This window comes from Phyllostomus hastatus, unplaced genomic scaffold, assembly GCF_019186645.2.
Source record: "Phyllostomus hastatus isolate PE091 unplaced genomic scaffold, TTU_PhHast_1.1 phas_scaffold_129, whole genome shotgun sequence".
Lineage (NCBI taxonomy): Eukaryota > Metazoa > Chordata > Mammalia > Chiroptera > Phyllostomidae > Phyllostomus > Phyllostomus hastatus.
The window spans coordinates 15269913-15294515 of record NW_025334009.1 but is presented as its reverse complement, the minus strand read 5'-3'; the positions used below and the strand labels follow the sequence as shown (position 1 = coordinate 15294515).

General features: G+C 42.7%; 1 protein-coding gene across 2 annotated transcripts in view; it reads right to left on the bottom strand.

Annotated features, from left to right (window-relative positions):
- Positions 1–24603, bottom strand: part of OSBPL10 (oxysterol binding protein like 10) — a 243446-nt gene that overhangs the window by 105094 nt on the left and 113749 nt on the right. Inside the window, exon 4 of one of the 2 annotated variants that reach the window (XM_045856914.1) lies at positions 8949–9140. The exons of the other annotated variant lie outside the window; for it this stretch is intronic. Within the exon in view, the coding sequence (XP_045712870.1) occupies positions 8949–9140 (192 nt within the window). The remainder of the gene's footprint in view (positions 1–8948; positions 9141–24603) is intronic. 2 annotated transcript variants of the gene reach the window in all.

Here is a 24603-nt window from a genome sequence, read left to right as displayed (position 1 = left end):
AATTATTTTTATGTTGGAGATAAAAAGGTGTACTAAAATAATAACAGGGTTTTTTTCCCCAAAATATAGGGCACACGTTTTTGTTTGCTTTTATGATTCTCATTCCCTCCCAAATGGCCCACCAATGTAAATCACGTATGTTTTACATTGGACTCTCCCCAATATAAAGAATAAAGAATATATTACACAAGGAATTTGTCTGAAATAAAAATACAGAAATGTTTCTTCACAGACCTATCTACTTCCGCTGGAGTGAATAACAACCAAGGAATGCAAGTAAGTAAACGGAGGGAAGAATAAGCTTCAGAAAGAAGTTCTATCATGTCCTTTTCACCGGGGGCACCAACTTCTGATTTAAAGACAACCAAAGCATCTTGGAGCTCGTGACAACCAGGAACCTTCATTGTGTAGATGGAGGCAAAGGTCAAATGAGCTGCCCAAGGTCACACAGCAAGTTATGGGCTCAGCACCTCCCACAGGTGTCCCAGCCCTGAAGTCACTTATTATCTACACGGGCAGAGATTTTTTATCTACAAAATGACACTTGGGACCAAGTGTTTAATATAATCCAAAGCTACAAAAATGAAAACTTCCTGTTGCCTTTAACACTGCCTATCACCTGGAAATTATGTGTAAAATAAGGTATCTGTGGCCAATACAATGCTGCAAGCCATGAGCACCACCCTGCCCAACACCACGTAGAAACGGAAGCAAAATTTCCAGTGTGGGAGGCAGCGAGGAGCTCAGACTAAGGGTTGCACAAGCCCCAGTCATGAGAGGCGGCTCCAGTGAGACTTCCACGGCCCCCACCGCTGCTTGTTCGCTGCAACAGCTTGAGCTTGGCCCCTCCAGGTCCTCGTCTGTACAGTGGGCACAAACCTAGTTCGCGTGTAAGGCTTCAGGAAGGCGTGTGTCAGCACTCAATATGGGCAAGCTCCTTCCAGGGGGCGGGCACAGGCTGAGCTCCACCATCCGAGTGAAGGGCTGACGACAGAGCTAGAACACACTGCGTACACACACTGGGCCCCCAGCCTTCGGGAGGGCAGAGCCAGAACTTCTGAGAGAGGGCCTGGTCCTGCCAGTCAGTCTGCCCTCAAACCCTCCCCGGGCACCTTCGGGCAGAGGTCAGAGGGCACAGGCAAGAACCCTAGAGGCAAGGTGACTTTGTCCTGTGCTCAAAAAATGCCACCTAGACTAGACCTGCTCCTGGAAGCCCCACAGTGTGGTCAGACCTGCTGTGGAGCCACGCCCGGCTTTCCACGCTGAGAAACCAGCCCAAGGGCTCGGAGCACACACGGATGGCTCGTTGTACTAAGTCACCATCATGAAGTAAAAAAATGCAAGAATCATCATCAAGTGTTTTGCATGAAAGACCTTAACTTCATACAGAGCTGCACTGGACTGAACAGTGTTCCTCAAAATCCAAGTCTACCGGAACTTCAGAATGTGACCTTATTTGGAGACGGGGTCTTGGCCCCTGCAGTCAGTTAAGATGAGGTCATACTGGACCAAGATGGGTCCTGCATCCAATACTGAAGGCCTTACATGAGGAGAGACAGAGGCAGGGACACACGGGGAGGAGGCCATATGACAAAGGAGCCAGAGGCTGGAACGAAGCATCCTCAAGCCAAGGTGACTGCCAAGAGTCACCAGAAGCTAGGAAGAGGCATGGGACACTTCTCCCTCCAAGCCTCCGGCAGGAACCAACCTTGCCAACACCTTGATTTCACCTGCTGGCCTGCAGAGCGGTGAGAGAAGAAACCAAAGCTGTTTAAGTCACCTGGTTTGCGGGACTATTTGTGGCAGCCCTGGGAAACCAACATAGGACCCAAATCCACGGATCACACAACCAATTACTTCAAAGTGACCAGACACAGAGGCTGCTAAGGAACTGCAGTGGAGGTCACAAATAGTCACTACCCCCAGGTCAACCTGCTTCATGACCCATAAATGCTCTCTTTACCTTCTAAGGGAGATCCACACTAACACACCCTACCTTTTCCTGTCCTTAAATAGTAAGGGTCTGTAATATTTTTATTGGAAAACAGCATTCTATTGCTTGAAGAACATCTGGAAATCACTGATATTAACTCCACATTACAATCTTTGAAAACTAAGGTGTGGAGCAGACATATTTTCAAAGATGGCAAATCGCTCCCAAAACTACTTGCTAGAGTTATTTGTTATCATTTATCCGAAAAGTACACAGGAGCATTAATTTAGGACATTTTCAAAAATTGACATTCTGTTCACACAAAGGGAAAAAAAAAAATCCACTTCATACCCTCAATGTGGTTTCCCTGGTGATGGGATGGCCCGTATTTAATGCTGCCCGGATTGACTGCTACCTTAAAATTGATCAGCTAATAAAATTCGCTAGGGTGATATTTTACAGTTACTGCTTCCTTAGCAAAGGCTGTCCGTGAATCAAGGTTTCTAACCAGGCTCACACCACATTCACCTGCACCAGGGTCGAGCGGAATCACCCTGAAAGGGGAGAGCATGCTTTATAAAGACAGCAAGTTCATCAGGGCCTTCCTTTGCATGTGTGTCCAGTAAATGGAACAGCGCAATTACACGAAGAAACACACATAAATTCACAGAGCTGGGGAAGGCGCTTCTCCTCCACATATTATAAACACACATCTCTTCCACATATTACACCCCGTGAAAGATTTAAACCCGTATTAAATTACACAGCCTCGATACAGTTTATCTGCCCCCAGAATAAAGCAGTGCAGCAAACAGCTCTCTTTCTTCAAAAGGGCTATGTGCCTGGAAGCAAACTAATAAAAAAAAAGTTTAATAGGAAAATAATTCCTATTTGTCGATAAATTCTAATTGAAAGCTTAATCAAACCTAAGTGTATGCCTCGCACACACCCATTGCGATTCAACAGCATGACCTTTCCTTCATCAAACGACAGAATCCAGACAGAGTTTCCCTGCTAAATTAAATGTTTTTTTTTAAGTCTCAAGTGCCAAAACTGAAAAATATTTGGTCAAAGCCACAACAATCCTGGGCTCCCCGAAGTGTCTCCTGTTTTTCAAATATTTGTTATGCCCATCCCTATGAAGATATTTACATTTAGAGAAAAAATTTTGTAGGTACTCTCTCTTCAGAGAATTTTCTTAATGCTAATCCGAGGAAGAAAATGGTTAAAATAAAAGCGACTGAGATCAGAAACAGTCCCATACATACTCATGAATCTGTGCACACACACACACACACACACACGTGTGCTCATGCTCACAAACACACAGAACATCTCAGGAGTTGCTTCTGGGAGACAGTAATGAGGAATTAGGAAAAGAAGAAACACGCTACCTTTCCCTTCTCCCATTCAATGCATGTGTGTGTGTCGGCTGCACACACACACACATTGTTAGTTTGAACATGTATTAAGGGTTGTATTATTTCTTCAAACAGCATCTAGCAAACAAGAATTTTGTAAGACTCACACTGGACTTATGGGTACCAACTGAACTTGTGTTCATTTAAATTAATGTGAGCCGTGTTTTAAAATGCGTTATCATGTAATTAAAAGTCTAAGAGCTAACTAAGAATAGTTAAGATGCAAGTGAATGCCATACGTTTCAATCAGCACACACTCAACAGCTAAGGGGTCAAATTGATGTTTAACAGTATGTGAGATTCTCTTTCTAAAACAACTGCAACAGCACATGCAGAGGCTCGCACTGCCTCACCGCCACACCCCCTACCCCCGCCCTCACTCCTCACACCCTCCTTCAGCCAGCCGCTCACCCAGTGGTACTGGAGTGGGAAGAGACCCTCTGAATATCTGACTCAACCAATAGCCCGACTGCCCCTCACTCACACCCACTCCATAGAATTACCTAAATGACCCTTGAATGCCTCCGCGTTCCATTTCTAAAGTGCTCCAACCGCTACAGAATGGGTCCTTCAATCAGTACCTTCAATGAACACACCCAGCAAACTGAACTAGGACTAGAAGATGCAAAGATGAATGAGACACCGCTTTCAGCATAAAAATCCAGCACCTGGCACATAGTAGGTGCTCAGTGAATACCTGCAGCATGGAATCACTGAGTGAGCAAGTGCACAGTCTGGAATAGTGCTGCCCAAGAGAAATACAACGCAAGCTACAGATGGGAGGCACACGCATGATTTTTAATTTTCTACAGGCAGTTAAAAAGGTAAAAGGAACAAGTGACATTAATATGTTTAATTTAACCCAACATACAGAAAGTATTTCCATTTCCATGTGTAATGAGCATTATAAAACACTATTAATGTAATATAATACCTTTTTTGTGAACTAAGTCTTTGAAATCGAGTGCAAGTTTTCCATCTAGAAGACATCTCAATTCAGACTAGCACGTTCTAAGACCCCATCGGCCCCACCCACCTGCCCTAGTGGAGAGCGAAGTTACAGAGCACTTCCATCACGGCGGGAAGTTCTACAGGGCCACGGACCTTCCCACAGAGGGAGGGACGGAGTCCATGGTGGGGATGAGAAGGGATGATGAGGTCAGAAGGCAAGGCCGGGGAGGTAGAGACAGATGATGCAAGGCCTCCTTTGCCACCCTCCAGAGCCCAACCCTTATATCCCGTGGACAGCAGGGAGTGAGGGGGGGTAGGAGGAAATGCTTTCATTCAGGAGGGGGGCTTCCTGGAGAGCAGGGCGTGAACTGGAAAGAAGAAAAGCTGGCAATGGAGAAGACGGGCTGCACTGAAAATCACTCTGAAGTTAAAAACCAGTGGTACTCTGCGGTTTAAAAAGACAGAGAGAGTCACAGGCCATGATCAACCCACAACGAAGTCCCTTCATCCAAGATAAGGTAGTAAAACAGGAAAATAAAGCAGGTGGTTTTTTTATTCCATGCAAGAAGTGGCTCTTTAGGCTGAGATTACATTGCTTTGGTGGGGAGAGGGGCCATCAAGCGTGCACTACACTTAAAAAATGTCCTTAGTGGACAAAATAAAAAATTGCAATACTTACATTGCTCCCAAAATTCTAAATTGTAGTTTGCAAGAAAACCCCCAAATTCTGGAACCACTGTTTTAAATTACTTCTGAACCATATTAAGCTGGACATGGAGTCCAATGTGAACATATGATTCTGTGCCCTGGTTTTCTACTCTCACTTCCACGTGCCCATGTGCCAGTAACACTGACAGAACTCCGTTTTATCCTCACCCAAGAATATGTTTTACTGATTTTAGAGAGTGATGGCGGGGGAAGGGGGTGGAGAAACACTGATGAGAGAGAGAAACATCGATCAGCAGTCTCCCGCACGCACCCTGACTGGGGACTGAACCCACAACCTAGGCATATGCCCTGACCAGGGATCACACCTGCAACCTTTTGTTGTGCTGGTCAACACTGCAACCAACTGAGCCACCCAGCCAGGGCCACGGACAGCACTTTTATCCTAAGTTGATACATAGTAATTCACTATGTTAAGAATATTACTACAGCCCTGGCTGGCGTAGCTCAGTGGGTTGAGCACAGGCTGCGAACCAAAGCATCGCAGGTTCGATTCCCAGTCAGGGCACATGCCTGGGTTGCAGGCCATGGCCCCCAGCAACCGCACATTGATGTTTCTCTCTCTCTCTGTCTCTCTCTATCTCTCTTCCTCCCTCCTTCCCTTTCTTCCCTCTCTGAAAATAAATAAAATCTTTGAGGAAAAAAAAATATTACTACAGTTTATTTAGTCATTCCCATGAGTTTTTTTATTGCATCTATTTATTAGTATGAATAGTTTTACCCAAATGAACTTTCTTCCTTCATGGATTATTTCCTCTGGATGTATACATAGCTCCTAATGCCAATTTATGAGTTAATGGTAACACACAGCTTTATTTTGTGTTTAATTCTTCTTATTTATCACCAGACTGTAGCAAAAGGACAATGTGTGACATTGTGGACTTGTACGAATACCCCAGCCAATGACGGACGATCATTTTTCCCAGTAATCCAATAGACAAAGTAGTCCTAATTTTTCTTCCTTGAATTGCTGGTCACGATATGTTCCCATTCTCCTCATAATGGTACCGAGCCTCCAATTCTCCCAACTTATCTCTCCTAACCACTTCCAGAAAGGGCTTTGGGTACTGCCCTTTGGTATCTCAATTCTTTATATTTTAGATGATAACTATTTAATCTTTTAAACTGTCCCATTATTTCTACTCAAGCTATGGCATTCCATTTAAAATTTATTCTACTGCCGTTGGCTGGGCTATTTTTCTTTTATTCTTCGGGAATTCAGGCACATCTATCTTATATGCGATGATTTTCTCCATTGCTTCCGTGGTCCTAAGTTTATCTTCCCTGTACAGCTGGGTTAAAAATGCTATGCCATTTTCTTCTACTTATTTTATAGATAAATAAGAGGAATCTCACAGCAGAAGCCTGCACACTCTGAAATATACTTTTTAAACTGCAGAACTTTCTGGTAGGAAATCTGCTTAGACAGTTCTCAAGGTGAACCTGTCCACATCCTAGGATGACAGATGTCACAAAACAGCTCCCCCTCCCCAATCAGAGTGAAGCTGGACGTGGCATCTGAGAACCAAAACGCTCAACTCTGCCTTCCAGTCTCTGAACTACCAATGTTTTCACATACTTCTCAATAAGCTCACTTAAAATTAATTTTCAGCAAGAAAGGTCATCAATAGACAAGAGCAACCACTCGAAGAGAACTATTCTTGCCTAGGAGTACAAAAAGAAATCAAAATGGCTATGGACACATTTTGCCTAATTATTATTTATACGATGAGACTCTCTGGGAAATTATATTAATCCCTCTGCCCAACAGATGAAAAACAGAAAACAAAAAAATCAGCATATATGTATTAATTGTTTACAAAGTTTAGATCATACTACACAATCTTTTACATACCTATATATGCAACTAATATGGAAGGAAAAATAATCCAGAAGTGAATTCACTGAAATATTAGTAGCGGTCATCTGAAGGAAGGGAGCATTATGGGTACTTCTGATTTTCTTCTTTAGATTTCTTTTGCAATGTATATTTGCATTATATATTTCATATAATTAACATTTTACACATGCATGCACAAAGGACATACTTTTATTCTTTTAAAAACTAAACTTTTAAAAAAAACAGAGGTAGAAAAGATTTTGGCATCCAATGCTACTAAAAAATCAAGCTAAAGCACCTCAACTTTTATTTAGGTCGCTGCTCATTAAACACAAGCACCCTCTTTTTTTTCATACTAGGAAGCCTCCTATCATCACTATAACAGTAAATCCGTCTGATAAATTATAAAAGAATTAAACATTCTCAAAATACCAAGAACTTGCAACTTGCTTTTTTTCTTTCCTTTTTTTTAAGGTTATAGTCCCTAAAGTACTTGTAAAAAAAAAAAAAAGCTGCAATGAGGTTTACATAAAAGTGATGTGATGGTATTGTGGTTAAGTTGTTTTTTTAAGTCTTTATCTGTTAGATAAATATTGAAGCACTTACTGGCAATGCTAAAATGATAAAATATTTAAGATTTCCTTAAAATACTCTAGCAACATAAAAAAAAAGTGGTGAGGCAAAATAGGTGAAACAGGAACAGAAAAGTTGGAAGTGTTGAGTTGGGTGATGGGTAACGTCCACTTCTTGTGCATTCAAAGTTTTTCCATAATAGTTTTTTGAAAAGGTGCCATGAAAAATGAAAAGCAATATATACGCATGCACAACCATTCCTCACATCATCCAGTGTAGCAGAAGTAAACTCATAGCCAAACATTATTTTTTTTCCCCACATCAGGGTTGCTATTTCAAAGGGAGCATATATAACTCTGCCCCTTTTCTTAATTAGACAATAAAGAGTAAGTAAGTACCTATGTCAATCTATTAAGAAAAGAAGTAACGTCTTTCATTTGCACCTAAGAATCTGATTCAGAGAATTTCAGAGTTTCATCTGTGGGTCATAATCAGACCGAGAGGTCAGCTGACACGATACCGCCTGGCTCACGACATTAAGGGCACAAGATGGTGCAGGCTGACTCAGGTGGCAGCAAGATCCTGTTCTGGGAGTCCCGTTCACCACCTTGACCCAGAGGACAGGCTACTTTTCTAAGAGGACAAGCAGGTCCAGACACAAGTCAGCTGCAAGCAAAAAGCCTCAGCACTCAACAGAAGTTAGGCAACCGTAAATACCAGTGTCGTTTCTTGTATGCAGTCTGTTCTTGATACTAGTTGCAAAGGATGATATGAATCCTGAGACTCTGGGACCCACAGATGATGACTTCCCAGCGCATCCAAGTAAAACAAAACACAAGCCCACATGTGTTCACCAGGCACTCCCAGTTGAAGGGTTTTCACGTGCATGATCACAAGTGAGCCTGACTCTTCCATGAGGGGTTGTGGGCACAGACTGGGTTCCCCATCGTACAGATGCAGAAACTCAGCTTCAGGCTGCAGATAGACCTGCTCTCAAACAACAGAGTCTTCTGACTGCAGGGACAATATCTCTTCCTTAACCCGGAGTGTGCTGTGGTGGTGAGGAGGAGGTAAGCACTTCATACAGAGAATCGGGCCAGAAAGAGGGGAAACCAGCTTTAGGACTAGCACTTCCTGAGTTTCAAACCACTCTGTTATTTCCTGACTGCGCATTGCTTTGTGCTGTCTATGTACTGTCTATTCTCTGCTATGAGCAGGAGACAACTTTGATGCTTTTCTGGTCACAACCATGTTTCTGTGGGCTTGCTTTCTCTGCCTTTTGAGTTCTGACCAAGGTCTCCTAACAACTCAAGCTAAGAAACATACAGAAATAACTATATTTTTAAAACCAGGAGGGACCGTCACGTCTGTGTGGATGAGACATTCGCTGCTGGTCCTCTCTCTCTGTGTTATCCAGATGGTACAAGGGAAGAGAAGCGTGTAGAGAGACAGTCAGCCCTCGACTCCCACGGCCCGCAGAACCTAGGAGGAGAGCGGAGCCTACCTCTCTGACTTCGTGAAGCTGGCCGGAATACTGACTCTTGGCTCTTCGGGCAGCTGCAGGCGACTTGTGATGAGTGATTGTGACCACAGCGGGGGCCCCCGCACCGAGGTGTCTCTGGCTACAGGGAGACGCAGAACTGGGTGTTCCATGGGGGAGCAAAGTGAGACTTCGGCTTCGGGAGCTTGGAGTCGTCTAGAATAAGCAACAGGCATCAAAACTCAACAACTGCCCCGCAGAACACAGCCAAGTGTTGGCTTCCATTTATTTGGGGCCTCTTATAAGGGGGACCCCAAAAACGGAAAATTTTTAAATAAAAAAACGTGTATTTATTCTCATGTGTTTAAACTTCAGTCACCTTCAAAGTACTCTCCGTGTGATGCAACACACCGGCATCAAGATGTTTCTTTTCCCCTGCTCCAAACCGTGTCTGAGCTCATTGATTTTGATGCCTTTCAAGTGCGTCTGCCATTTTTTTTTTGTTTCGCCTCTTCCACATCAGCAAAACATTTCCCTTTGAGGACTTTTTTCATCCAGGGAAACAAAAAATAGTAACTCGGGGCAAGATGTGGTGAATAGGGAGGGTGGGGCACAGGGGTCATGCTGTTTTTGGTCAAAAACTGCTGAACACTCAGCACAGTACGGGCAGGTGCGCTCGTACATCACCCGTCATGAGATGGGCATATGCGTTGAAAGATCATTAAAAAAAATTCACTGAAGCTAAACACAGCCCCTCACAACAACGCCAGCTGGCACACTGATACAGAGGGGCTCCTAGCAGGGGAGGCCCATACTATAAGGGGCCTGCCCTCCGGAAGATAAGTCCATTTTGGGGGTCCCTCTTCACTGGTTTAGAGGGATGGAGGCACGGAGACGGGGGTGACAACACTACATGCTCCAGTCCTACACTCACCCACCTAAGAGACAATTTCCATTAACTAGCTTTCTGGCCTCACCTGCAGTTGTGTCTCCTGCCTCACACTGTGGCCACAAAGAGTCCTCCCAGACACTACAGAGTCTCGTGGACCTGCGCCTCGGCACTTACCAGCTCCTGCTTCTAGAATGTCCTGACCCTCCTTGCCCACAAACTTAAGCTGAACCTTGAAGACTCAGCTCAGTGTTCTCCGTGGTACGAAGCTTCTCCCTGCCTCGCTCTCTCCTCTGCTCTCAGCCCACTGCACTGAGATTATATTCACCATCCAACTATGTTCTTAGGGACTCTTTCACACTCGTCTATACATCCCCATGACCTGGCACATAATGATTCATTTATTAAACACTTAGTAAATGCCTGCTGCATAAGTGAATGTACTAAGTTATCCACCAACTGATTCCCATTTGTTACTGCTGTGCTTATATTTTATCCTATGGTAAGATATGATCCAAATAACAGTACGTAGTGAATATGGCATCTCAACTTAGTGAAGATGAAATGTTTTAATAAGTGGTATTGAAATAACTGGGCAGTCATCTGAAAAACAAAATCGAATTCATCTCTCAGATCACAGATCCCCAAATGGATCAAAAAGATAAGAAAAAACAAAGCAAAAAGCACTAGAAGGAAAAACATGTAGCCTTGGGGTAGGGAAGGTCTAACACTTCCAAATCCAAAAGCCATAAAAGAAAAGCTCAATAGCCCTGGCTGATGTGGCTCAGTGGATTGAGTGCTGGACTGCGAAACAAAGCATGGCTGGTTTGATTGATTCCCAGTCAGGGCACATGCCTGGGTTGCAGGCCAGATCCCCAGTAGGGGGCACTCGAGAGGCAACCACACAGTGATGTCTCTCTCCTTTTCTCCTTCCCTTTCCCTCTCTAAAAAAATAAATAAATAAAATCTTTTAAAAGAAAAACAAAAGCCCAATGAAGCTGATTATCTGAAAACTGAAAACTTAGGCATGGAAAAAAAATTTAAAGACATACTCCGACCATCAAGAAAGCCAAACAATAAACCAGGGAGAATATTTTCACCTCGTTTCACAGACAAAAGGCTCATCATTCTAATTTATAATTAGGACCATAATGCCTAGGAAGCAATAAGGAAAGCAAACTATTAAACTAGAGCAAGATGTAGACAGTTCACAAAAAAGATTAATGGCCCTTCAAACATATGGAAGCATGTTCAACTGTACTCAGAAGATAAATGTACATTCAAGCCACATTTAGATATCATCTTTCACTCATCAGATTGGCAAAAATCCAAAAGTCTGAGTACACAACCTGTTGACAGGACCATAGAGAAACAGGTTTGTGGGAGCATAAGGTGGGGGAAAACCTGTAGTGAGGACAGTCGGCAGCGCCTGTAGCAGTTACAAACGCACTTCCCTGTGAGCCAGCAACACCCTGTTTTGGGAAGCATCCCCCAACACCCCAGCGCCCCAGTGAAATGGCATATGTCCCCACTGGTCACCACAGCAGTATGTTTAATGGCAAAGTATGAGAAACAACCCAGATGTCCATCTGCACAGATGGGTTCCACAAAACACTGCACATCTACACAGTGGACACCACTGGGCCCTAAGAGGAAAATGAGGAAGGTCTCTGAGTTGGGCTGGGGAAGAAAGGTCTAAAACTACACAGTTATGTGAGAAAGGCAAGGTGCAGAACCATCCTATAATATGAAAAGTTGCGTGAAAATGTGAAAAAATGAGTATTTTTGTTGTTACTTGTTTAAAACACAAAAGTACTCTAAAAGGATATATGCAAAACTGAAAAAGCTGGTATTTGTACAGAAACAGGGAATGAGACAGTAGGGGCAGAGGGGAAGGAGCGTTTTCACTGTATAGTTTATTGTTACATTCTTTCATTTTGAACCATGTGAATGTATCATCTATCCAACATTTTAAAAATTCTACATAAAATTTACATGCTAAATGCTCCTATACCTCATTTCAACTTGAGAAAAGGCAGCTAATGATATGTTGGATTCAAGCCAGTTCTGCATTCAGTAAATACTGACTGAATACCTACTATGTGCCAATATCTACAAGGAGAAATATGTGTTTCACCATAGATGCTTATGCTAGGGACATAAGATGCACAGACACTGAGACAGAAAGACTCTGACTCCCTCTCCCTCTCCCTCAAGAGTAAGACAGTGTATAACAAGGTGCTAATCTGGAAACACAACCAGAAAATGCCAAAGAAGGGAGGAAGAAAAAGAGCGACACTGGCTGGCTTGGTGAAGGAACGGAGGCCTAAGCAGGCTTAGGAAAGGGAGTGAGACACACAGCGGTGCACAAGGAACCCAGACAGGCAGGATGGCCCCAGTGGTCCTGGCCTCCACCTTGGGTAACAGGCACAGCACTCAAAACCGGTCGGTGGTAATGGCTGTGACTTTACAAACCACCAGAAGGGTGGGGAGCAGGGTGGGAGCCAGGGTAGACACATTACCCCGCAATGGCACAACAGCTTGTCAAGGTTCTCTGGGTCAAACGTGGACATAACAGGAACACAGACAAAGCTGGGAAGCAGGGTATTCCTGTTAAACAGCCTCAGGTAACTGGAGAACATCTGTGGTCCAAGAACTGCATATACCTTGATCACAAAGAAATGCAGCCATCATCTACTTTTGGCCTCAATCTTTTCCCTCGGAGTGTGGAGGGGAGAAAAGCTATTTTTTTAATCCTTTAACGACAGTAAATTCATGGAGGCATTAAAAGTCTACTAAGATACATTTGGATTGTTTGGGAAGCTTCTTCCAACCCAAGAAAAGACCGACTGTTCACCGGGCTTTGAAGCCAGACAGACAAGCTGCACTCCCCCAGCTCCACCAGGTTCGAGCTGTGTGACCTCCCAAGAGTTATTGAAGCTTTCTTGTGAAGCATCAGTTTCCTAATCTCTAAAAAGGGAACGATACTGTCGGCCTTTGAAAGCCATTGTGAAGATGAGCTCATGCACATAAACCGCTCAGCACAGTGCCTGGCGCGCGGCAGCGGCGCGGCCAAAGCTCGTTTCTCTCCTTACGTCACTTAACACTTGATGGATGACGAAGGCCTTACGGATGTTTAAACTGTTAAAAAAGTCACTTAGCAGAAAATCATAAGCAGTCACTGACCTGCTCTTTATTTTCTATACGATTATCATGCTGATGAAGCCCAAAATATCATTCAATACTTACTGGAGAACCTATATGAACAGCAATTAAATTACAAGACTGTAGGGGGAAAAATACTTCTAGATTCTGAATGGCACGAGCACCCACCAGAAATGAGAGATGAAGACGGTTCTGGCATCAGGCACTTTTATTTACAACACCGTCACAGGAAATGGCAATAAGTAATGAAATTCACCCAGAAGCCGAATTATCCCACTGTGGCCATCTAACCCCGTGATCATTATTTAACGGCTGTCGTTCGAATTCACAAGCAGTAAATTTGAGTTGAAAAACCTTTAATTTCCCATGAACCGTGGGATTCTCAAGGGTCCATTCACACACAGACCTCCTCTCGGTAAAATGAGCAAAAAAGTCTCACTCTTGGTTAAATCTCACAGGTCATCAGGCACCAGGACAAAAAGAGAGAAAAGGCAGCAAACTGCCATCCCTATGAACGAGTAGGTTCTTTCCAAAACACAGCTGTCTAAAGTGTCCAGGTTTTGTGCTTAAATGTCAAACATTCATCCTTGCTACTCATTTCAAATAAAGTACTGTCAGAGTCTGAGGAACAACACAGCAGATTTTCTCCAAATATTTACTTCACTATTTCCAGGGGGCAACTAGAAATGCCAAGTGCGTCATCTGCGGAAAATTCTGAGTCGAGGGGAGCCATTTCTCTAGGGGAGGGAGAATCGCCCTTTCCCTAGGAGAGTCGCCCCTGGTGTCTGCCCAGACCCACCCAGGCACTCAGCAAGCAATCAGGTCTCATGGTGTTCACACCCACCTCTTGGATGGTCCCCACATTCTTCCTTGGGTTCATACACTCCTAAAGATTTTGCAGAAGGAACACACACACGTATGCTTAGTATATACTAGCCAAAATGGGCATGAAGAAAAGGTATGACCGGAAAGGGAGAGGAAGAACTAGAAAGAATTTGTCCAGCCAGGGAAATCAAGCCATGAGCTGGAGAGAGCATGTCTGGTCTGGGAGGCTTAGAGCAGAATCAGCTGGGCTGTCCAGAGGCCTCCACAGCGCTCCACTGTCCCGAAGAGAAGCAAGAGGACCTAACCCTAAAACACACTGTGGGGGAGTGGTAGGAGCACTGGGTCTGAAGTCAGTGGGCTGAGTTCAAATCTGGACTCCACCACTTACAAGCTGTGTAGCCTGGGAAGCTAACATGGTGTCTTTACTTCTGAAATTTTAATATTGCTACCTCATGGGGCTGTTGGAGAATGAAATAAGAAGTAGGTAAACATGCCACACAGTAAATATGCAGTAAATGTCATCGTTGTCCTTCAAAAATTAATAAAAATGAAGCCTTTGGGCATCGGTATAGTAGACAGGTAAATAGTCCCAGAATCCAATCCTTCATGGACTTAAAGGTTGTTTTTGCCAACAGTGCCTTAAGAAAACAGAGTCGCCCTGGCTGGCGCAGCTCAGTGGATTGAGCGTGGGCTGCGAACCAGTGTCACAGGTTTGATTCCCAGTCAGAGTACATGCCTGGGTTGCAGGCCACGGCCCCCAGCAACCACACATTGATGTTTCTATCTCTCTCCCTTCCTTCTCTATAAATAAATTTTTAAAAATCTTAAAAAAGAAAACATAGTCTTACCACTTCCTTAACAATAAAAAGTAAAAGTAATCATTGTAATTACTAAAAACAGTTTGCTTCAGAGACAAGTTACATTTAAAATATGGATTCACATTTTCAAAAACTCATCCGTTGCAGAACACAGAGTGCCTGTAGATCATCCCAATGCTACATGGGCACCAAAGATAAAGAACTAGTTTAAGTAAGTAACAGGCAATTTCCCATTAATATTGTAGAATAAAATACAAAACCCCAAATGAAAAAAAATAATTAACTGGTCCTAAAAATCTCTTAAAGCATGTACCTAAAGTTTATAATAGGCTTGTTGAAGCTCAAATTAAAAAGCTGAAAAGAAAGGGGGATTTAAATATTTTAAATATACATTCGTGACAACCACTACAACTGCAGAAAATTTTTCTAATCAGAAAAATTATTGAGGGTCAATTAATTATAACATTTAAATGACATTTAACTTGAAGCATATTTTCCTCACTTCCTTGAATTCTGTCACAGTGAAAGAAAAAAAAAGTGCTATATTTCAGAATAAAACAGCCCTAAGGAGGCAGAAAAATCAAAGCATCCAGGTTATATATCGTGAAAAACAAATTTAACCAACTAAAACCATTTCATTACATTCCCTCTCTCTTCCTCCAAGAAAAAATTAATGTACCATTTCTCAATACGTAAAAACTAAGCACAAGAACAGTGATTTATTCCTTTTCTTCCAAAAGTAAATATATCCTAAAATCAACAAAAAAAAGGAAAAGAATAACAGTTTTTAAAATATTATATTTGGGGCCTTAAAATCATTCAAAATTTCATTTTCCTGGGAGTCAGCATCTGAATAAAATGTCAAATTTTTTAAAATAAATTCACTCCATTATTTTGCTTAAATAGCTTCCTATGAACCTTTTCATTTGTGCTGCTTTTTTTGTTTGCTTAGTTTTGTTTCTTAATATTCAGTTATCTGAAGGTTAAAACAGATCTAAGGTAGAAACAAAAATTTTAAAACTGGGACATTTTCCAAATTCATTCGCATGATTAACTTTCAAAAGTACACTTAACACTCTCTACTTTTCCAAATTCCTGTCTTCTTGCAGAAATAGGAGTTTCAGCTTTGAGTTACTAAGCCTAGGGAATGTCTTCCCTTGTCATCTGCAAATCTTCAATATGTATCGTAAACATTTCCCGATTAACTTTATACGAATAACCTCTTAAAATACATGCACAAATGCATCTAAACGTGTGTGCCAAGGAAAAACAGTGATTTTCCCCCAGAGAGGCGGTCTCTAGCCTGCTTCTAAGCAAACCACCCCAAAACCGTGACTATGTATGCAAACGCCAGATCTCTGAAAAAAATCAGTGCAAGCAAATGCATATATTTCCATTTCCTGCAAATACAGGGAAAGAAAACTTAACATTTTTGGCTTGCTTTTTCTCCCAACATTTTCAGCACACACATCCCCCCTCCCCACCACCGCCCACTAAACTCTGCTGATTCTAAGAGCTACCCTAAGCACTCTAGAATCCTTAACCCAAACTCTGGCCCAGCCTCTGCCCAGGTCCAGCTTGAAGGTCCCAAATGGGCTGAAAGCATTGGTTTCACGCCTGCGGCCCCCTCGCCACACACCACCTTATTCTCCCCTCTTTCCCCCAGCCTTCTTCATCTTCCAGATCCATGCAGAAGTAATTATGGGAGATTTCAAACCCTCCACACACCCACCCTCTCAGCTTTGCACCTTCCATCCACACCCTTTGTTTGGGACCCAGCAGTTCCAAGTACCAAGACTCCTTTTCTATCCTTCATTCTGAAGGTGTGAAGACTGCCTCTTCCTACTGGCCAAGCCCAACCCTCTCCGTTTCTCCTCCTGGGGAAGCAGAATGTTAGAGCTAGAAGGAATCCCGAGTCTAGCCTTCTCCTTTCCAGATCTAAAAGCTACAGCCACAAAAGGTACAATGAAACATACAAAAAGTGGACCCAAAGCAACAATCTCAGGAGTCAACTAAAGAAGCCTGATTGAAGACTCAGACCTTCCAGGTGTCCCGTCTCAACGGAATGAGGACCTAGGTATTTAGAAGAGTGTCTAACACGAGGTAAATATTATTTGATAGAAAGCAGGAAAGCTGGAATGTTATACATTTTTATCTTTCTTCTTGCTCAAAACTTTAACCCACTCACCTAGCATCACAAAAATACACACAACACATCTTTAAAAGCAAGATAATTGTGAGATAATTGTGTACTACGTTCTCTTAATTGCAAATTCTCAATGAAAATAACTTTGTTATTTGTAAATAACATGAAACAGACTTTTTAATGCTGACTTGTCATTTTAATAGGAAAAAAAATCTGAAAACAAGGACCGGGAAGAAGTTTCTTTAACTTAGTTACGTACCAAAAACCTAGAGTAACCACCATAATTAATATAGGAATTTTAACTTGATTGCTTTTAATTTTATAAGCCAAACAGACAAGAAAAAAGAAGTGGTAGAGAGATAAAGGAAAGGAATAAAAATGTCAGAGTAGAGACCTAATCATTTTACCAACAAAATAAAAACACTAATGAATCCAACAAAATTGCCAGATATATGATTAATTTAGAGAAGTCAATAGCGTTCTTCCATATCAACAATAACCAATTAGGAAATACAGTAGAAAATAAGATATTCACAACAGCAAATAAAAACTATGATGCATAGGAATTGATCCAGTAAGGGATACTTAAGAGCTTTGTGAAGTACTTTTCTAATCTACGAAAAGAAATCAATGAGGAATTGCGAATATGAAAATACACATACCAGATTAATGAGCGGAACAGCTTAATATTGTAAAGACATCAGTTCTGCCTAGTTATTATATAGTTATTCTAATAAAAGTTGCAACAGGAATTTTTTAATAACTCCAATTTATTCTAATGTATGAATGGGAAATAAAGATTTGTAAAGAGTCAAGTTAATTTGGAAAAAGGAGGACTCATCCCAACACCAATACAAATATTAATAAGTAACCTCAGTAAAAACTAGAAAAAAGTGCATGAAAATGTTTATATATACTTCATAACTTGGTACAGTACAGAGGCAGCACCATAAACCAGTGTAAAAATAAATTAATATGGGGAAAAGCAAAAATACTGCTGGCTGTCCAAGGGGGCCCCCCCAAAACACAGAATTACCTTCTAAGGGCGGGCCTGTGATAGTACAGGCTTCCCCGCTAGGCGAGTGCTCTAGGAACCCATCTGTATCAGTCAGTGTACCAGCGGGCACTGCTGCGAGGGGCTGCCACTTGGCATCAGTGAGTTTTTTTGTGAAGACTCTTTCAATGTGTTTGCCCATTTCATGATGGTTGATTGATGAGCGCACCTGCCCACAATGAACCGAGTGTTCAACAGTTTTTGATCAAAAAACGGCATGACCCCCGTGCCCCACCCTCCCTGCTCACCGTATCTCATCCTGAGCGACTTTGCTTCCCCAGGTGAAGAAAAGTGCTCAAAGGGAAAGGCTTTGCCAATGTGGAAGAGGTGAAACAAAAAACAGCAGAAGCACTAAAGGGCATCAAATCGACAAGTTCAAAAACTGTTTGGAGCAGTGGGAAAACGCCTCTCAGTAGGTGTACTGCATCAAATGGAGGGTACTTTGAAGGTGACTGACGTTTAAACATGTAAGAATAAATACCCAATTTTTATAAATAAGTTCCAGGCTTTTGGGCACCCCCCACCCATACACCTCACAGCATATAAAAAGGTAAAAAATCAAAATGTAACAAGGAAAACTACAAAGCTAACAAGAGAAAAGGCAGGAGAATATCTAGGTAACTTTGTAGGTAGGAAAGCATTTCTCAAGACGACCAACAGCACAAGCTGAACATTTGGTAGATTTGACTACACTGTAAATGCAGGTTTCTATTCGACAAGGCCACTTTAGACAAAACTAACAAATTGTGGAGACAGAGAAGACAGATTAGTATCTAGAATATAAAAGGAGCTCCTACAAAGAGAAGTCAGAAAACACTATAAAAATGGGCAGAAAGTAAGAATAGGCAACATACAGGAGCAGAAACGTGAATGACTAACAAGAACATCAAAGTCATCAGAGAAACACAAACTCAAGCAACTAGGACACTCCACACCCACCAGATCTGCCAAAATTAAAAAAGTAAAATAACACCAATAGCAAGAATACAAAGAAACGGGGACCGTCTGCACTGCTCCTGGGAGCAGACTGGTTCAGCCGGCAGAATTTAGTGAAAAACATATGCATGTCCCCTACGATCCTCAAGCCTTCTACTGGGCAGGTACCCAACCAACGCACTGAGAGTCACCTGTATATACGAGAATGTCCACTGTTTATGAAGGTGGGCAGTTTGACGCAGTGTAGGTGTATATCAGTAAGAGGTTGTATCAGTAAGAGGTTGTATAAATAAAACCCAAACAATAAACAATGTACATACATCATGGATGCAACTGGAGACTATTGTGTTAAGTGAAATAAGCCAGTCAGTGAAAGATAAACACCATATGATCTCACCTACAAGTAGACTCTAATGAACAAAATAAACTAACAAGCAAAACAGAATCAGAGGCACAGAAGCATGTAAGAGGGGAGGCGGGAAGGTGAAAGAAGGTGAAAGGGTTGGCTGAAAGAAGGTGAAAGGGTTAATCAAAGAACATAAATGCATGACCCACGGACATGGTCATGGGTGCGGGGGTCAACTGTGGGAGTCGGGGGAGGGCCGAGTGAGGGGGGACAAAGGGGAGAAAATTGGGACAACTGTAACAGCATAAACAATAAACTATTTAAGAAAAATAAATTACATTAAATAAATAAATTCCATTTAAGCCAAACACACACACACACACACACACACACACACACACACCCCCAGCTAGAAGTAATGACTCTGAAGTACCCACAACATTAACAAACTTAAAACATGCGGCTGAGTTAGACAAGTTTAAAAAGATTACAAGATGTTCAGGACACCACCACTAATGTAAACGTAAAGCACTTAGCAGGCAAACAGAACTCCATGCACATGCAGGGACTGATGCCAGCAGGGACATTTGAAGAATGCGGGGGAGCAGGAGAGAAAGGGAAATGATTGTAAGAGTTTTAAAAAAACAGTTTTTAAGAGACAGCCTCGTTTGGACTGATGAGTTCACCATGATGCAACAATGATGGTAAAGTTCATTGTAAATACACGTACAACAGGTAACACTTGTGTGGTACTCATCATGTGCTATGAACTGTTTTATGTATTATGTAGACACCTTAAGTCGTTTAGTCCTCGTTATAATCCCATGAGGTAGGTACTATAGTGTCCGTTTCACAGATGAGGCAAGTGAGGCCCCGAGAGATTCAGTCTGTTTCCCGAGGTCACTCACACAGCTAGGAGGGAATGGAGCTGGCATTCAAGTCCAGGCGAGCTGGCTCCCAAGCCCATGTTCCGAGTCACTGCACCGCACGGCCTTGCTAGAGGTGATGCACCCGCGCTCTTCAGCTGAGCTCCAAAAAACGTCACCACAACTCTTTATGGCGCACCACAACTGGCAGCTCAGTCAGAATTCTTTTTTGGGGGAGAGTTACTTTTTAATATCAAAGTCCCATATAGCATACCAATTCTCAAATACTTAATCAGTTCATTAAGGCTAAAGTACATTGATATAAATGTTTTTTCATTGATTACTTATAATAATAGGGGTAACGTTTAATGGACAGTCTATCTACAGATGTCAAAGATAAAAAGCAGGTCGCACTCACAACACTTACTGTCCTTTATCCACGAGTCATTTACCTATGCCTTCCTGTCGTCGCCCCTAGGTCGTGACCTCCCTCAGGCCAGGGATTGAGTCTAACTAGCCACAATGTGTACCCTAGGAAACCTAAGACAGGGGCTCACCTTGCAAATGCTATGAACATAATGAACACTTACAGAGCAATGGGTCCCCCAACTTCGGTTTTAAGCACCGGTTAAACTACTGTTCCTTCCCTGAAAACCTCATTTTAAAAACACCAACAATGACTCATTAGTATCTCCCCTCCTTTTCCAAGAGACCGAGGAGTCTGGAAAGGACATGCCACCCACATGTAATTACAAGTAAACAGAGAGTATCCAAAAAGCAACCAACGCACATTATTCAGAGACCCGAGTATTTCTTGAGCATCTACTATGTGCCAGGCACTGCCCTAGGCAATTGAGGTACAATAACACCCCTGCCTTCATGGGAGTGGCATTCTGGTGAAGGAAAGAGATCAAAATAAATAAATCAATGAAATAGAAAGTATTTTATATAAAATACAATGATATAAAGCAGGGATAATATATACTATCAGAGAAACAGAAAAAAAGAGAGAAAGGTAGGAGGACTTTCTAATTTGAGACAGGCGGCCAGGGAAGGCCTCCTGAGAAGGTGGCAGCTGATTTAAAGACCAGAATGAAGCCAAGGAGTACGTCATGCTGACACGTGGCGAACAGACTTCTCAGAAACTCAGCAAGTACCGAGACCCTTGGGTGTTTCAGCAAGGAAGACAGCACGACTGGGGTGAAAGCGAGCAAAGCACGGAGTTGAGGTCGGAAAGGTAACAAACCGGAAAGATGAGCTCCTGAATTACAAATTACAGACAATCACCAGGCAAGCCAGAGAACCTGGTATCACCTGGGGCTGATTCAGACACTCAGAATGATGAGTCAATTAGAACAATGGGCTGCAATAAGCTTTTTTCCTGAGGGCTATATTCAGGGATCAGTGTCATTTGCATACAATTTACATATGTCTACATAGCATGTATCATGTCTATTAGATCATTTTCACGGTAAAATTGTGTTACTACTGCCCTGTAGATGGGCATTTCATGATTTATTCCATTCTCTATTTCTTCCCACGTCTCAATATAATCGACCCAGAAGATATTTTATGCTAGAAATGAATCACAGAACAAAAGGAAGGCTGCAAGTCGAGGAATTCTATAAATGATCACTCTGTAACATGGCGGAAAAGGGGCTCTTATTTTATGTTTAAACCTCTCTCACCTAGCAGGGGGTCAAACCAGCTGTGGGGCTGGAAAAGCCCAGTGCGGTTCTAAGACAGGACGTCTGGAGAAGCAAATCTGATTTTCTCGCAATCAATAACTCATCTCTGACAGCAGCGCTCCTGTGCGCGCATAGGCCATTATCTCCTTCCCAAATGCTCAGGCACAAAAGCGTGAAGCTCAAAGGGCACTCCTCCTTGTGTTTCAAAGAGCTTCACACTAGAAAAATGGAATCACATCATTGTCATCGTGCCTGAGCTGCATGCAGAATCCTCCAGGATCGCTGGAATAAATCCCACTAATTACTTATTCCCAGCTTGGTAGTACTGATAAGGTTCAGGTGGCAATGCAAGATTTACTAATAACTCCGGGGATCCAGGTAAATAGGATGTGGGGGTGACAGCTGCAGGAAGCTGCAGAAACCTTATGAGCCTATGTGGTAATTAGGAAATCTTCCTGAAAATGCTATATGTGACCAGAACCTTAGAAGCTAGACATCTGCCCTCTTCTTTCCTGCTGCACTTTTTATACGCATGTAACACATACACAGATATACTCCCGTGGCCCTCCCTAACTCTCCCTAAGGCACTTCTTGCCATGCAGAAATAAATTGTAGGTTCACAAGCTTATGCTAGCACTAAGCTAGGCTTATATTTAAAGCTCAGAAGAATGTAGATTGTGTGTCTTGGGTTTTTCAGAATCCCAGCATAGGACTTGACAAGTACACAGAGCCAAAAAGATATTTTATTTTTTTGCTTACAACCAATTTTTGGATCACAAAGGGGAGAATCTCACTCTCAGATCTCTCAATTTTTTCCAAAGAACTTAAGGCAGGAAATCTTCAGAAGCTGTAAGTGGTTTAAGGACTAGGTCCTTGTCATTCTGTTCCGATCACTGAAATTTGCAGAACATGGGCCATATTAAATGAATATTTGGCAAAGCTGGAGGCCTGCAGAGCTCTCACGGGTGCCGGTGATCTCCAGGCCGAAATATGTGGAAGGAGCCATTGGAAGCAGCCCCACAGAGGTGCAGACCATTTTATATGTGAGGATTTTTGCATTGCCCAGTCTCAGGGCCTCAGGCAGCAGAGCCGGAAAAGCTACAGTAGATGCTCTCAGTGGCCTCGATTTCACCAACTAATTGGATTTCCCACCACTTTTCATTCTGTCTGTAACCCCACTGACTGCTGCTCCCAGGGTGCTGGTGCTCATGGCTGGGCGCCTCTCTGATTACGTCTGCACACTCCTGCCCCAGCCAGCTTAGCTAGATGTCCACAAAAGCCAACTGTATTTAGTCCCTACTCTACTTATGCTGGCATACTTATTACTTTAACCACATAATTGAAAGGGACTGATCAAAATAAATGAAAAATAGTTAGCTTTATGAAACTAAGTGTCATGACTTGACAAATATCAATAAAAACGAACTGCTAAAAACTGTTGCCGAATTACAGGTGGGCATGGTAACTATAAAGAGCTAGAAACCCTTTATGGAAACCTAGAAGAATTCTGTAATGAGTTTGGGCTGCTCTTTAAAGAAACTGAAACAGGTCCATTACAGATATGCTTTCTAGAAGAAAAGATGCATTTCTGCTGGTAAACCCACACCTGACGACAGAGCCTCGGAACTACATCTAAAAATTGGTGAGTGAGGATTTTAAGTTAAAATGGCATACATGCTTCAGGTTTGTGTGTATCATAAGTACGATTCCTTGCTTCAACCAGTGCTTTTTGATTAAGGGATAACGTCTCCAAGTCATCAACTAAAAAGACTCCTCGTGGAGTCTCAGCCATAAGGTTTATAGAACCCTGGAGGGACCTGTTCTCCAATGTTATGAGCTTCGAGAAAATAGTTTCCATAAACTCACTGGCTTATTGTCTAATAGGCCGGCTCCGTAGAGAGGGAGGGGGGTTGATCCTCAGGGCAACGGAGATGCAAAGTTGTCAGGTGTTACAGAAACACAACAGCTCCTCCTAGGCCTCCAAATGCTCCTGAGTCAGTATGTTGCTGTCACCACAGACTCTAGAGCACGTGAAGTAGAAAATTAAACTCTGACTGTTCCCTGCATGAGAGTACATGAGCGATTTCTCCTCATTTCTCTCTGTCTCCAGAGACCCTACCACCTGTTGAAGAGTCCAAATTATCCATTTTCTTAAAAAGAGAGCTCAGTCTTGTATTACAATCTAATTGAATTCCTACAGCTTTCACAGACTTCGTGGCATTACCTCTAACAGATCCACTGGCCTAATTCCATCCAAGTGGATAATGAGGGGAGTGGGAAGAGAAGTTAAGAAGAGTGGGACAAATACATGACCTTCACACGGAGCCAGGTGTCAAGGAAAGTCCTCAAGACTGGATACTATAAATTCTGGGTATTCCTGAAGCTTTGAGAGAGAAAGAAATAGTGGCTACCAAGAGAGAGATGGAGGAAGACGGAAATTCAGTGTGCCAGCAACGCGTGCCCTTACATCCTCTCAACCCACCTTTTAACTCCAGCAGTTGCCGAGGCAACCAGCGGTGCACAGGTGTTAGTGCCATGCCTTGGCGGCACTGTTTACCCCCTGTTTTCTGACCTGGGGCTATTCCATGGAAGCCAATTCAAAAAGTCAATGAGAACCAACTTTCCAGAGTACGTACAAGAGCAAACCTTAAAAAAAACAAGAAAGAGTTAAGAGCTAAGAGCCCCATGGGGTAACCCTGGACCAATGGGACAGGGGAGCTAGTAGATAAATAATGACATTACCTGTACACAGAACAGAGAATTCTGAAGCACATTCCATATGGTTCCTACAAGGGCAACCGGTATCAGGGCAACAGTGCACATTTTGGGTGCCTTTGTCAATTTCCATTATTCTCTCTTCCTAGTCTGCCTACGCTGCTTGCCTAGGATCACGGTCCTGCACCCAGGCCTTTATCTCTCAGGCTCTTCTTTCTGTGCGAACCACCT